This window comes from Metopolophium dirhodum, chromosome 1 (genome assembly GCF_019925205.1).
Source record: "Metopolophium dirhodum isolate CAU chromosome 1, ASM1992520v1, whole genome shotgun sequence".
Taxonomy (NCBI): Eukaryota; Metazoa; Arthropoda; class Insecta; order Hemiptera; family Aphididae; genus Metopolophium; species Metopolophium dirhodum.
The window spans coordinates 127,031,459-127,046,495 of record NC_083560.1 but is presented as its reverse complement, the minus strand read 5'-3'; the positions used below and the strand labels follow the sequence as shown (position 1 = coordinate 127,046,495).

Here is a 15,037-nt window from a genome sequence, read left to right as displayed (position 1 = left end):
GTGAATCCAATATTGTATATTGATATTTGCTCTGGATCTATGCCTGATCGTACATTCGTACACATAACCATAATATAATAAAAAAATAATATATAATATGATCGTATAAATATAATAAATTATGGCATGATTAACTTAAGATTATTAGAAACACATGACTAGTGTAAATTATTATAATTTATATAGTTTAAAACTATTAAATTCAACCAGTCACTTTTCACTTTTTTTTAGTCAGGCAGTCTGCTTACTGCTTTCTAGTAGAGTTTGATCGTTGTTTTATTACTTTTGTAGTGTACCTATTATAGTGTGATTACCTAATGGTTGTTAAGTTGAATAGACCAATCTTTATAATATTTTGTTATTACAAGACTACAAAAAAATCACTGTTGTTGTCAAGACGCGCCATGTAAACACAGTGTTATATAAACCTATACACTATAGCAACATAAAACATAAACAATTGTTGTAGCTTTCTGTTGTGTATTGTTCAATTTTAAATGTCTAGTTTTTATAGCAGCAGTCAGCGCCTTCAGTCAAATGTTCGCAGTTACAGATATCCATCTTACCTGATGAAGGTGTCACCACCTCAAGTGTGCCTGAATTTCGACTCAAACAATATGTTATTATTGCCCAAAATATGTAACAAATATTATGTGAGAAAAAACAGCAATTCTGTTATGGACAACATTCATTATGTTGATGATTTGTCTGTAAAATCCACTGTGGAACTCAACGACATTACCTCAATTAAACTAACTGGCAATGAATTCAAAATTACGAACAAAGCCACTGATGATTATAGTGGCTTTGAAAGTTGTAGTAATCATAGTTTTGGAAGTTTTAAGAAATCAACCCCTCGCAATTTCAGATATCCATCTTACCTGATGAAGGTGTCACCGCCTCAAGTGTGCTCAAATTTCAACTTGAATAATATGTTATTATTGCCCAAAATATGTAACAAGTACAGTGTGAGAAAAAACAGCAACTCTGTTACAAATAAAATCTATTGTATTGATGATTTGGCTGCCAAATCCACAGTGGAACTCAACAACACTACTTCGATGAAGCTAACTGGCAATGAATTCAAAATTATGAACAAAGCAACTGATAATTATACTGGCTTGGACAGTGGTAGTCACAATAGCTTTGTAAATTGTCATCAATCCGCCTCTCATAGTTTTAGATATCCATCTTACCCAATGAAGGTCTCAACGCATCAAGTGTGCTCGAACCTTGAAAATATGTTAATGCAAAACAATAAAAAAAAAAATGGTACAAAAAATAGTAGCTCTTTTATGATGGAAAACAGTCATAATTATTTTGATGGGATGTGTGTAAAATCCTCTTCAGTGGACGTAAAATCGTCAAATCTAAATGACAAAAAAATTAAAACAACGAACACACCTAAAGATATCAATGAGGAAAAAAACTGTTTAACTTTGACCAAAAATGATTTAAAAACAGAAGGTGTCATGAAAATGGAAAATAGTAGAAATCTATGTAAAATATTTATTGATTTTGACAAACAAGTACAATTTCCAACTAAAGTTGATGAGGTCAAATTGATCAAAATATGTGAAAAATGTCATAAAGGCTGTTACGTTGATAATTTTGCCTGGGAAAAAGTCTCTAAAACAGATAAGATTAAATTGTTGGAAATAATTAAACAAAATTCAAAAAACGAAGTATCCTATTCCATCTCAAGCAACTTATCCAATAATAACTCAAATCAAAATTTGTCTATCAGTAAAACAATATGTTCAGACAAGACGCAGGATAGTATCTCAATCTAAACATAATAATAGTTCCCTGACATTTGGATTTAACAAAATTTAAAATATTTTTGTTTATATGTCATGCCGTTATTAAATGTAAGTTGTAATCATAGTAAACAAGTTAAAAAACAATATAATATAATATTATTAAATATTTTATCAAATATGTTATAATCAGTAGGTATAAATTTATATTACAATTAAATATCCTAAATAAACATTACCTATAACCTAAATATTATCTAGGTATATGATATGATAAAAAAAATACCTATAATTTTACATTTAAAAACTATCTTTGTATCTTTTCTATCTGTTGTATTTTTGTCCACATTTTGTTTCAAACAAAATAAATAATATTAAAATATTAGGTATGTTACTGTGGTGATGGGTTGAAAATGATTAATCATTTGGATCTGTAAAGAATTCATTTAGATTTTAGGTAATAATAAAATTAATAAAATGTCATATCAGAGTAGATACTCAAATATATACAAAATACTAAATAGTAATAGCGTTAATTGTAGTTATTTCGTACCTATTAGGTATTACGTATATTATGATTTAGGTAAAAATTTTTAAAATACTATTATACGTTGAATTAACAAATTATAAGCACATATTGTGTTTATGAAGTATAAATGCAATGGTGTAAATACGTTTAACAATACCTATAACGGTAGATACAGCCAAACGATCATTTTCAAAATTAAGAATTATAAATTTATAAAGAACTATCTAAGAAATTCCACTGGACTAGAACGATTATCGGATGCCACGTTATTGAACATAGAAGCTAGAGAGAAACAGAACTCAAGGACGTAACACAGATTATTAACAACTTTGCTAATTTAAAAGCTCGATAAGTAAAATTATTTTAACTGTTATAACTGACAAAATACACCATTAGAGACATATAAATTTACATTTTTCTTTTACATTTATTCCAAAAAGAAGAAGGGCCCTTTAAGTTTTTCGCATTGGGGCCGAATTATTATACTTCCGCAACTGTATAAATGTATCCTTTATAGAAAAAAAAAAAATTGAGTACCTATTAAAAAAAATTTTAGGCTTAATAATAAAATATTGGAAATTTTTATTAGGGTTGTAGCCTATTGTAGGTAAATATTACAATGTTACAGGCGCAAATCCCCCAAAAATATCAGGGGCACCAACATTTTTTTAATCTGTTTTTAAATTTTTAATAAATGAAGTTATAATGGAAATGTTGGTGCTATAAGTTATAATCACGGGATTTGGGGTGCTAGCATTAAAATTCAGGGTGCTAAGCAGTAAGCACCATTAGAACCCCTGTGATTTGCCACAATGGTTACCATCAAACCTCTGGTAAAAATATGTTGTCTTGACAAATTTAAGCATTCAATTGAATCAACTAGGTACACAAAATTACAAAATGGTAGTTATAACAATATAACATTACACATATATTTCCAACCACGGTACCTACTCAGAGAGTCTTTAGAATAAATAGTACCTAAGTAAGATGGTTTTCTTTTAACAATGTATAAATATAGCTATCCTCCAACTTATTTAATTTCTTTTTCAAATTACATTATATTTAATCATTTAAAATGTACCTACCTTTAAGTTACCTACCTTAGGTACCTTACAGAGGTTAAAGTGAGGGGGACGCATAAATTTATTTCCTATAACTGTCAATAAAATATAAAATTAATATGTCCGTAAACTACTCTTAACTAGTCAATATATTTTGAAAATTGAATCAAATATAGAAAATGATAACATAAAATATGGTGTAAATTTCAAGTGTGTACGGTTATTCGTTTTTAAATTACAACAAAATATGTTGTAACCTATATAAATTCTAGTTGTAAATCCAATGTTATAAATAATTGAATTTCAAATACTCATAAAAATTTAATTTGACTTTCTGGTAGAGATTTTTTTTGATAAAGATAGACACACTTATAACTTATAAGAAATCTTGTATGTATTAAATTTTCGAATCTTAGATTTAAAAAGAATGATTTTATGAATTTCCAACTCAAAATAATAATTGAATAATATATTTGAATATATTTATTTTATTTTATTAATTAACTTGTTCTTTAATTAGGTACTATTAGTTAGGTAGCTGTTTTGCTTCCAAGAAAACTGCAGTTGATTAGGAACTAGCCTTATGAAACTTGCCAACTTACTTTTATATGTATATCGAGTAAAATAAAAATACGAAGGTGTAAAATAGTACGAGTTAAAATAATATTTTTTATAGAAGATAGGAATAGGTACCTAAAGTTGTCTACGTCCTACCGAGAAGAGATGAGATAGTCCGACGACCCCTGCATTACATACGTGTTAATAAATTAGTGCGTATTTAATAAGACCCTTCAGGGGCGGCTCGTCAAAGAGGGACTATGTATGTGTGTGTATTATGTTCATGTGTCATGGCGTAATTGAAGTTCGTTTACTCGTTTAATACAGAAAAGTTATTAGTTATTACTTTTAGTTTTCTTTACGGATGTGTTATTTGTGCGTATGATTGTTCTATATACATTTCTACTACCTACCTACCTACTATATTATACTATAGTATATATTATAATACGTATATTTTAATATTATACCATTTATACCTATGAATATAAAATATATATGTTCACTTAGATACCTTATTCCCTAACCCTAACCCTAACCCTAAAATCGTAGCTACGCCACTACCAGTGAGCGCTGTTTTTATTGTTGTAATAATTGTAGTGTGTACTTAAATGTACTTAATGTCCTTTCGGGGTAGTGTTCGATATTCGATTTCACGGCGACAATATATTATTATGTATTTTGACTTATATTTGTTTTGATAAAAGTAATGCTTTTCTAGTCTCATATTATAATATTTATACAATTCAAATAAACCCATTATGTGCATTTGTTACTAACGCCACTATTATCTCAAGCTTTTAAAAATCCTGACCAACATTCGTGGTTATTATGCGTCTTTATAGACATTATTGATCGCAACCCGAATGTAATTGAACTTGTTAAGTACTTAATACTAAATTGATAATAACTGAGTAATAATTATTATGCTTATGATAGTATAATAATACCGTTCCTAGGTATATTATATTTCAATTAAAATAGCCAATGAAAATATAATCTATGAGTAAATAAATAACGGGTGAAGGGGATATGCATTAGTTTTGGTATTGATAAATTAATTTGGTTAATAATATAATATAATTAATTATATTATGATCATATCGAATGGTTGAATAATTCAATATACTTATAGGTACGTCTAAACCAGTGGCGGATATATCACAGTTTTGAGGGGTGGCGAATTTCAAATCCACAGAGGTAATAACGTTCAACCCCTTCCATTATTTTATATTGTAATAATGTACCTATTTAATAGTGGTGGTGAAAATCCCTAGGGGGTCTACCAATTACCCCCCCCCCCCCACGATATCCGCACCTGGTCTAAACGCACAGCGATAAGAAGGAACCCCGTTTGAACAATGAAAAAATGTATCGCAGTGTAGACTGAGTGACTGACATGGACTTTGTGCATCGGATCATCTTCTGGAAAGCACTGTTACTGAGTAGATTTTGTCTGATCTTAGTGTAATTCCATCTGTTGTTGATGCGTATCGGTTAAATACAACGTTAAGGTATCACAATGGGTTCATGATTTTATATTGTACAACATAAGTACCTACCACTAGTGAAGCATTTGTTGGCACTAAGGTAAATTTTATAGTACAAATCAAGGGAAAAACTTTCAATTTTTTCAAAATTAGTGTCACTTAGGGAGAGTATGAAGGGAAGTATTCTTAAATTTTACAAAATGCGCATATTGTATATACATGAATAATTGATACATCAAGTAAGATGTAAATAAGGGTGCTAAATCCAAATATTTTATCAGTTTTCATGAAAAACATAAAAAGATATTAGGGGTGTAAATTTGAATTTTCTAACACTAATGGCATACATGTGGCAGTCGGTAGGTACGTGCAATTTGACACAAAATTACCTGCTAGGTCTTATAATGCAAAGGAAAAATTCTAGAAATTTCAATTTTCACAAAATTAATGTAGGGAAGGTAGTTTTAGTTACATTGAATTGATACCGCGACGTATATATCAATATATTATTATGATTAAACCCATGACAACGACCACTATGCAGAAGCCATAAAAAAGGAATGATACCCAACGAAAACCTATAACCGTAAAAAAGGGCCAAGTTACATCTTTGACACTGCGAAACAATATTGCTGTGACATGTTAAAAAAATATAAATGTTCACCATTATAATAATAGTGTATATTTATTTTGTGAGCAAAAAAATTTTTTTGCATTAAAATGTATGATGTATCACGATAATTTGAGATTATTATGTGTTGTGAGGTTTACTACATATGAAACCACGGTCTTCCGGCGTCTTCCGGGCGTTAATCCGTAACCGTAGTGCTGCCAATTTTTTATTTACACTATCCATCCACTGGTTGTGGTATCCGGTCGTGAACGGTGCTGGTTGAACAGCCGCGGCCACCGTCGAGTTGAATATATTGCCACCGCGGTCCACAGTGACCGGCGGTGAGTTGTATGAATTTCCGCCGTTTATCGCGGCTGCGACGGAACCTAACCTCCTAACCGCAGCAGGTGTTTTCCATTTTTCTGGCACAACTTTTATAAACAGTCCTGTGTCGGCGTTTGAGTTTTTCTCGTAATCCACTGTTACTATAATATAGGATAAAACAAACGTTGAGGTGACAAAAATACATTGTAAAACACGGATGGCCAAACAGTAGGTAGGATTAGTGGAGGATATATCCCCCCCATGACTTTTTTTCAATATTTATAGTAATATTATTATATAATATATGACCTGTATAAGTAAAACTGAGTAATTAATGTTTTTTTAGTTTATATTTTTATTTAATAAATAGATCTTCTATGTTTGAATTGTATTATATTTTAATTATCAAAGTGAATGTTAAAAATTAGTCTGGCCCCCACCCTCATTTTACTATTACTAGAGATGTTAGTACTATAACAATATTATATAATATACCTAATGCACATATGGCCTATGTAAATAAAACGTTTCGGCCACTACCATCATGTGATCAATTTTTCGTGTATGCAATAAAATTACGCATACAATTATATACCTTTTACGATGTCACTAAGGAGCATAGGCGCCAAGTTGGCGATAATGCTCGTCGACGGATTAAGTCCAGGAATTGAATTAATCTCGATCAAATAAGGAATAAAGTTTTCAGTGATTAAGAAATCGGCACCGAACAATTGAAAAGATTTTTCGCGGTAATACGACGTGTCTGTAGCAGCCTTCAGCACAGCGTAAACACTCTCACCCATTCCGGGAAATATCAATTCATCCCATACATATTCTTGTCCAATTTTTCTGAAAAATGAAACACTAGACTCCGGCTATACGGTGATACCTACACAAATATACTATAATATATGACAGTTATTTTAACGCACATTAGACAGTACTTAGCACAGATAATTATTATAATAATATTTTAATTAGTCCTACGAGTAATTTTCGACTAAAATTAATTATGATCACGACCTCTTAAACCTGCGTGGTAAGTTGTCTTTATACCATTTATACCTCAAATGATCTTGTAGTTCTCTGTAATCCCACATGCACTCGTCAGGTACTTGTGGATTTCTAATTTTTCGATATTTCATTTGCAGTCTTACATTGCTGAGATGAATAGATTCATGCATGTTTTGCATGGAGAAACTATTGGCACAAAATCGGACGTAACCCTCTCTGTAAATAAAAATTGATTATTTAAATATTTGTTATGATAAATCATGTGCGTGTTGCCCTTATGATGCTCTGACTATAACAAATGATAAAATAATTTATACAATATAAATTATAATATTATGCATCTTGCATACTGTCAATACTCCATAGAATATGACTTTCTCAAACTGTATATATATATATATAGAGATTATATATTTGTATTAATACTAACTTGTACATCCACACAACTACTGGACTCATATTGGTCACTAAAAACCATTGTCTCAAATCAATTTTACATGTATAGACCAAAAGTGGTCTTTCTAAAAATAATATAATGACATTGATAGGTAGTTTTAATGTCTTTACGTTGAAATAGCACATATTTTTTTTTACCTATATATTTTTGTAAAATATAATTATTCCTCAAAACACCTGATTCAGTGATTTTTCGTTTTATTGTATGTAAATCTCTAGACAACATAATTCCGTGACCAGAACAGTTTGAAGAGGGTTTTATGATCCATGTGTTGGTAATCCCATCTATATAGTGTTGTGGACAATAGTTTTTCACGTTTTCTAGTAAATATTTACATTTTGCATAAACATCAAGCTATAGCATAAATAAGATTAAATATTCAAATTATTAAAACATCGGATATCACGATTCCACTAGTACATCAGTGGAGAGAATGCTAAATACACGTAGTGGATGTTAACACAGTGCTTTATGTATTATACCTACGTAACTTTGATGATTTTTTAACACAAAAACGTAAATGATAATGTATTATTGTTATCAGCTACCCAAGATTTTTAATCGGAACACTACTTCGATTTTAGATAAATTGTTAACAATAGGTAATAGAAATGTGTTTGAAATGTGTTCTTTTTTAATAATAAATAATTAAATGACAATTATATTCAATATGAAATAATTATATACTAGCTCCGGTCAATTTGTAAAAATATTAATTTAATTTAATTTTTTTTCTGATAAATTCAAACATTTTTAAATTTCTAAAGTTTATTTTCTAAAGTTAAACTACAAAAATACTTAAATTTTTGAATGGCTTTTAGGACCTTTTTTTCTTTTTCTTTTTTTGTGTATGAGCTATATTGCCATTTTGCCCTAGGTGAAGTGCTCCTTAGCCGGGGCGGCTCCGGAGACATGGTAAGGATTTCTTTTTTGTAATTTTACTTTTAACATCATAAAATTGTTTAGAAATACAGCTTAGGGGGCATAGCCCCGAGGGCTCCCCCCCCTGGAGCCACCCCTGTCCCTTAGTGGCACGTGGTTTCTACACCCACAGCAAAAATTTCGTATTGATTAAAAAATTACTTATGTACCTAATTTTGTAGGGCCATTTTATTACACCAATATGAGTTACCAAAAAAATTAACACACAACGTTGGTGGATCATTTCATTTCGTTGGTTTAATATCATCATAATTTACATGATTAAAAAATGCATATAAAATATTATGCTTAGAAAATTTGACATACCAGAAAAATGAACCTAATGAGATGAAGTATGCTGGGTTTAAAAAGAGAAAACTTGAGCTCAATAAATGCACTAAGGTAACTTAATATGTTTTTGATTTTTGAATACCAATTTTTAGAACATTGGGTTTTAATAAAGTTATACTTTAGAAAAATAAATTGTCTAAATATAATAATATTGTTTATTTATTAAAATTTAGAAATAATATGTAGGTAATGCATAGGTATAGACGGCAAAGAGTCCTAAACTAACCTATAACACACCAAGGAATCCCTTCCGCTGCATTTTTATGTGTTTATTAATTGTATGCCTTTGCCGCCATTATATTTACTAATTATTATTGTATGTGCAAATCACTTATTTTGGTAAAATACCCAATATCCCTTATAATATACTATAGTGCCCTTAAAACCCTCCGTAAAATCCAGCCCATAAAATTACCCTTTGTTTTTTTTATTTAACTCCTTTACAAATTTGTTTTTAAAAATCTTACGGCCTCCTTCACCAGTATGGTGTTTTACGGGTCATATAGGTTGGCGGCGACCTATGATATATTGCCAGGACATCAGTAACTATAATGTTACAAATATTATTAAAAATATAATATTTGAAGATATTATTAAATAATTATAAAAATAGAAACCATAAATTTATAAGTAAAGGATTTAAAAAATTTTGTTAAAGCAGAACAACTAGGTAGGTGATATAATTAAAAATCTATACAATTCGGTTTTAAATAATTAGCCCTAAACTTGATGAGTATTTTTAATTCTGATAGTTATTTACAATAAATAATTTGAAATCTAATAATATAATATTAGTTCCGGTGTACCTAAGCGTTTGTGGGTGAACCTTATTTTAACCAAGACCTAAGGCTTAACCACTTAGGTGACGGAGAATCTATAGTTGTTTGGAAAAAAACTCTCATCAAATATGTACCTACCTACATATTATTTTTTGCTATAAGAAATTATGTCTAATATCTATAATAACTTATAAAACTTTGATTTACTTCTAATTCATATGTATACTCATGATCAAATTTGGCATTGTTATCGATAATCAATTTCGTGTAATGAATCATAAATTCATTCCATACTTCTTTTTGACTATTAAACATCCACATGTCTATTTCTGTACTACCGGTTATTTGCTTATTTAAAAATTTTGAAACACATCGTTTCACAAAATCAATAATTGTGTATGGTATCTGGCGAGGAAAAAAGCTATATTATTTTTGTTCAGTTACAATTAAACCGAAACTATTACATTGCCATTTGTAGTGAAAATCTTTTTATTATTCTCAATTGCTTTTACAATAATCTTCAGTGTGCTTATTAACGCTGTTGTAATGTAATCTTCCACAAACGCATCACTGTCTGCTTCAGATCGAATATAATGACATCTCGGAAACATCAAATTTGTCACAGCATTTTTGTAAGATTCCAAACATTGTGCCAAACCATTCTATATTTTTAAAAAAGATATTTCAACTTGATGGTTAATTAATCAGCTTGGTAATACATAACCATTAACCGTTATGGAGGCACATATTCAACTATAATACAAACCTAATCAATTTACAATAGCTGTGTCATTAGTACTTTAAAAGAAACATAAGAATTTAAAATAAATAGCAATATATTCAGGCAGATGATAATTGTGTTTTTACATTAGTTAAATCTCATTTACATAATTTTCTGAATTGTAACGACTAACAAATAACGATATATAAAATAAACCACTAATTTAAAAATAGCATTTAATTCACCATAAACCAAAGTGGTTTATTGATATGTGTATCTCTTGTAGGTTTCTTTAAAGGACTATACAACAAAAAAAAAAATCATGTGAACATATAGTGCTTTAAAAAAAATAATTTTGATGGTCTAGAAATGGTTGTCGGACAATTTGGTTTCGTCTTTAAATATAAGTCACGTTTTACGCGGGACGCCATAAAATCACACCGTATGACGGGCCGTATCTAAAAATATACACGAATGGTATTTTATTTTGCTCAATTAAAATAACTATAGAGAATGATTGAAGGTATAAGTAATTAAAGTATATTTATAAAAAGGTTACAAATTTCTTGAGCTGCTCATATATTTTTTATAGTATTAAAAATCGTTTCAGGGCTGTTTATAGGAAGAGCGAATAACAAAAATATATGTATATAAAATAGCAGACATAAATATATTATATTCTGTTGATTAAAATGTATACAAATTTGTTATTATCGTTCGTAATATAGTAACTTAAATAAATGTGTAAAAAAAACCTCATAATAAAATATAGTAAGTCAAGTAAATCAGTAAATATAAGTACATACAGTTGAATAGATTGTGTACCAGAATTAGTAGGTATTTATACGCCTATAAAACTAAAAACGAAGATACATATTTTATGTAGTACAAGTATATTATTATAAATTATAATGTTACGTTAAGTTTGAACTAATGTGTTATTATAACTAATTATAATGTAAGAACTCAAATAAATCAAAAAAAAACATTTAAAGTTCGAATTTTGACCAAAATACGTGAAAATCACAAAAATGTGCGAATTATTTTGTTAGAAATTCATAAAAAAATTTCTTTTTAAATCTAAGAGTTGAAATGATACACGATTCCTCATAAGTTTGTCTACATTTATCAAAAAAAAATATCTACCGGAATATTAAATTATAATAACACATTAGTAACTTTACATAACATTATAATTCATAATATTATACTAATTATACTATATAAAATATACCTACATTTTTAGTTTTATAGTCTTATAATATAGTACCTACTAATTCTGGTTCACAATCGATTCAATTGTATGTACTTACATTTACTTGAATTAATATATTTTATTGTGAAGTTTTTGTAAACATTTATTTAAGTTATTATATTATAAATGATAATAACACATTTGTTTAAATTTTAAATAACAGAGTATAATATATTTACCATTTATGTTTGCTATTTTATATATTTTTGTTGTTTGTTCTTCCCATAAACAAACCTGAAACAAATTTTAATACTATGAAAATGATATGAGCATATAAAGAAATTTCTTACCTTTTTATAAATGTACTTTAATTACTTATACCTTAAATCAATTTTTTTCTATAGTTATTTTAAAGGCTGGGCAAGTTAACGATTTTTTTTAACTCGTTAAGTTAAGTAATTTTAAAATAGTAAAGTTAAGTTAAAGTTAAAAGTTACTCGTATTTTTTTTCGTTAACTCCTTAAGTTTAAAGTTAACTTTGAAAAAAAATTACCTAACTTAGTGTAAAGTTAAAATTTGCTAATTTGTAAAAATAAAAAATCCCAGAAACATAATATGGTTTATTAGATAGTTTTTCTTTATGCTCTAGAAAATTACTGGGGAAATTTAAAATAATACATCAAAGTAAAAATCTATTCAAACATTTGCATTATTCTTCGGACAAAAATTAATTTAATTTAGATACTTTTGAAATAAAATTAACTTGAAGTTAGCACGTTCATCTTGAAAAAAGAGTAACGTATTAAGTTAAAAGTTAATTTGAAAAAAAAAGTAACGAGTTAATTAACTTAATTAAAATTAACTTAACTACATTTTAACTTTTAACTCGTTAATGCCCAGCCTTGGACTTATTTTAATCTCACAAAACAAATGCCATGGCGTGTATTTTAGATACGGTCCATCGGAAGGTATGCTTTTATGACTTCGCGCATTAAACGAGACTTATATTTAAACACGAAACAAATTGTCCGAAAACCATTTTTAGACCACCAAAATTATTCTTTTTTAAAGCACTATATGTTCACATGATTTTTTTTTTAGTTGTATAGTCCTTTAAAAATTAACATTAATAGTTTACAGCGCCTAACGAAATTTTAGACCCTCAACTATTTAACCACTTGTTCACATAACACATAATGTATTTTATCAATATTATTAAACATTGTGGGAACAAGCAAGTTATGTTAGTAGCTAGTAGTGTTGCCTAGACCTGGGCGTTTAAATGAAACGACAGATTGAAAAATTAGCTTGAATTAATTAATTAATTTGGAAATAATTAATAGTTGTTTACCAATAGTAAAAAGTAGGTACAGTTTGATACGAACATATTTTTAATTGTGGTGGGGTTAATTTTTAAGGTACCTATGGTAAGTTTTATTATTCATTAGTACAAATATTTATTTTAATTATTTTAATGTCTGGCGAGTGGTTTTTTATTTATAACAAAAAAATTATAATAATAATTTAATAAAATTTTCAAAATAATATTTTATAAGAGATACATGTTATGTATAGGTAGGTACATATAAATATGTTATATGCATTGCGTGTTCTTTGGTTTGGTTTATACATTTATTTCATTTATACTCCATTTAAAATGAACAATCCAGACATTGTTCTCAGCTGAATTGTACCTACCTTTTTTTTTAGATGAACCAAGATCACCTTAAAATTATTTTTCAATAATTAAGCCAAATTTAACAATTAATAAATAACTAGTAGTAAATAGGTACGTATATAGATAATTATAGGTACTTTGGTACAAAACACGTGTCTTGTCATCTGACTGACAGATGTCAATTCACTTAAATTAGACCAATTAATCAACCGTTTTCTAGTGACGAAAATATAATCCGATTTTTTATCTTTAAGAATATTCCACGATTGAGCGCTTCTCAAGCGCTCTACAATAGCTTCGTTTTCACTAATGGACGATATCAGTGGAGGCGATTCGATCCAATTTACCATGTATGCTTAAATTTTAAATTATACACATAAATTTGTAGGATAAGGTATAAATTGCTATGCATACGTGAGTATTGTTAAAATATTTACGTGCTGATTTTAAATAATGAGAATAATTTGTTGGCGGTCTGTACGGATCTCGTTTTTCCACCCAACCACGGTTGTTCAGCTCTAGAGAAATTGTTGGAAAATATCCTAATACCGAAAATATTTTTTGATCCTGCAATAATCAAAAAACGATCCCAACAAATAATCATATATTATGTACTTTGATAATATGAATGCATTGACATTTCAATAATATTACAGTCATGTATCAATGTCGAATTCAATAAAATTTAATATTATTCGTAGTATGCACCTATTTTTAAAAAAGTTTAATGTTTTATCTATTTTAGTTTCTATTGTACCTTTACAGCATTCAACGTCCGACTAGTGACAGTGGTCAATGACTCAAAGTCTAATGTTGCGTTTAAAGAGGTATAATCTAATAAATTATAGTTACACTCTTTTATCAATGCTTTGTGAAGTTCTTGAATATAATTTCTAGAATTTAGTTGATATCTGGTGTTAAAGCTGCTAAGTTCCGAGTTTTGTGATTCTTCTTTTAACTCCAGAATTTGATTAGAACTGTCTTGTTTATCATTTGTTGTATTGTTGTTTGTGTTAGAACATTGTTTTACCTCATTGTCAAGGTCAGTATTTGAAATATGATTGTGCGTGTTTTCAGGAATTTCGACAGTAACGATTGGATTAGGCGTGCTAAGTGTATAAGATTTAGTTTTATCTTTTGGATTTAATAATGGTTTGTTATTATTCCGAGGAGTCAACGTCTTTCTTTTACTGGTGTTTTTATTAGAGTTCATTATGTGTTGATTATTAGTTTGTGTAAATTTTTAAAATAATATAAAATTTAAGTTAATATGTTTAATTTGTGTACGTGTTATACTGTTATTCAAGATTAAATTACGATGTTTGTATCTATGGTAATATAATTATCATAATTTATATTTTATCATAATATGAACACTTCCTGTAACTTTGTTATTGGCAAATAATTACATATTAAAAGGCATTGTTAATGATTTTATTTAAGGGGCAACAGTTAGGCAATTTCGATTTTTTACCCTTGCGGGTCTTTACTTTATAGTAGTAAATATTCAACAGTGGTGTGGTTGGAAATGCTGGATCAGGGTAGACACGGCGACTGCGATGTATCTCGACTTTCGAGGAAGA

The 15,037-nt window shown here is 28.7% G+C and overlaps 1 protein-coding gene across 1 annotated transcript; it reads right to left on the bottom strand.

The window, feature by feature from the left end:
- Positions 1–6,152: 6,152 nt before the first annotated feature.
- Positions 6,153–14,667, bottom strand: LOC132943374 (tubulin glycylase 3A-like). The gene is made up of 10 exons (XM_061012344.1): positions 14,212–14,667; positions 13,892–14,021; positions 13,592–13,809; positions 10,325–10,522; positions 10,068–10,265; positions 7,947–8,163; positions 7,783–7,873; positions 7,404–7,568; positions 6,934–7,187; positions 6,153–6,499 (listed from the first exon to the last, which is right to left on the bottom strand). The coding sequence occupies exons 1-10, from the start codon at positions 14,665–14,667 to the stop codon at positions 6,153–6,155; spliced, it is 2,274 nt and encodes a 757-aa protein (XP_060868327.1).
- Between the last annotated feature and the right edge of the window lie 370 nt (positions 14,668–15,037).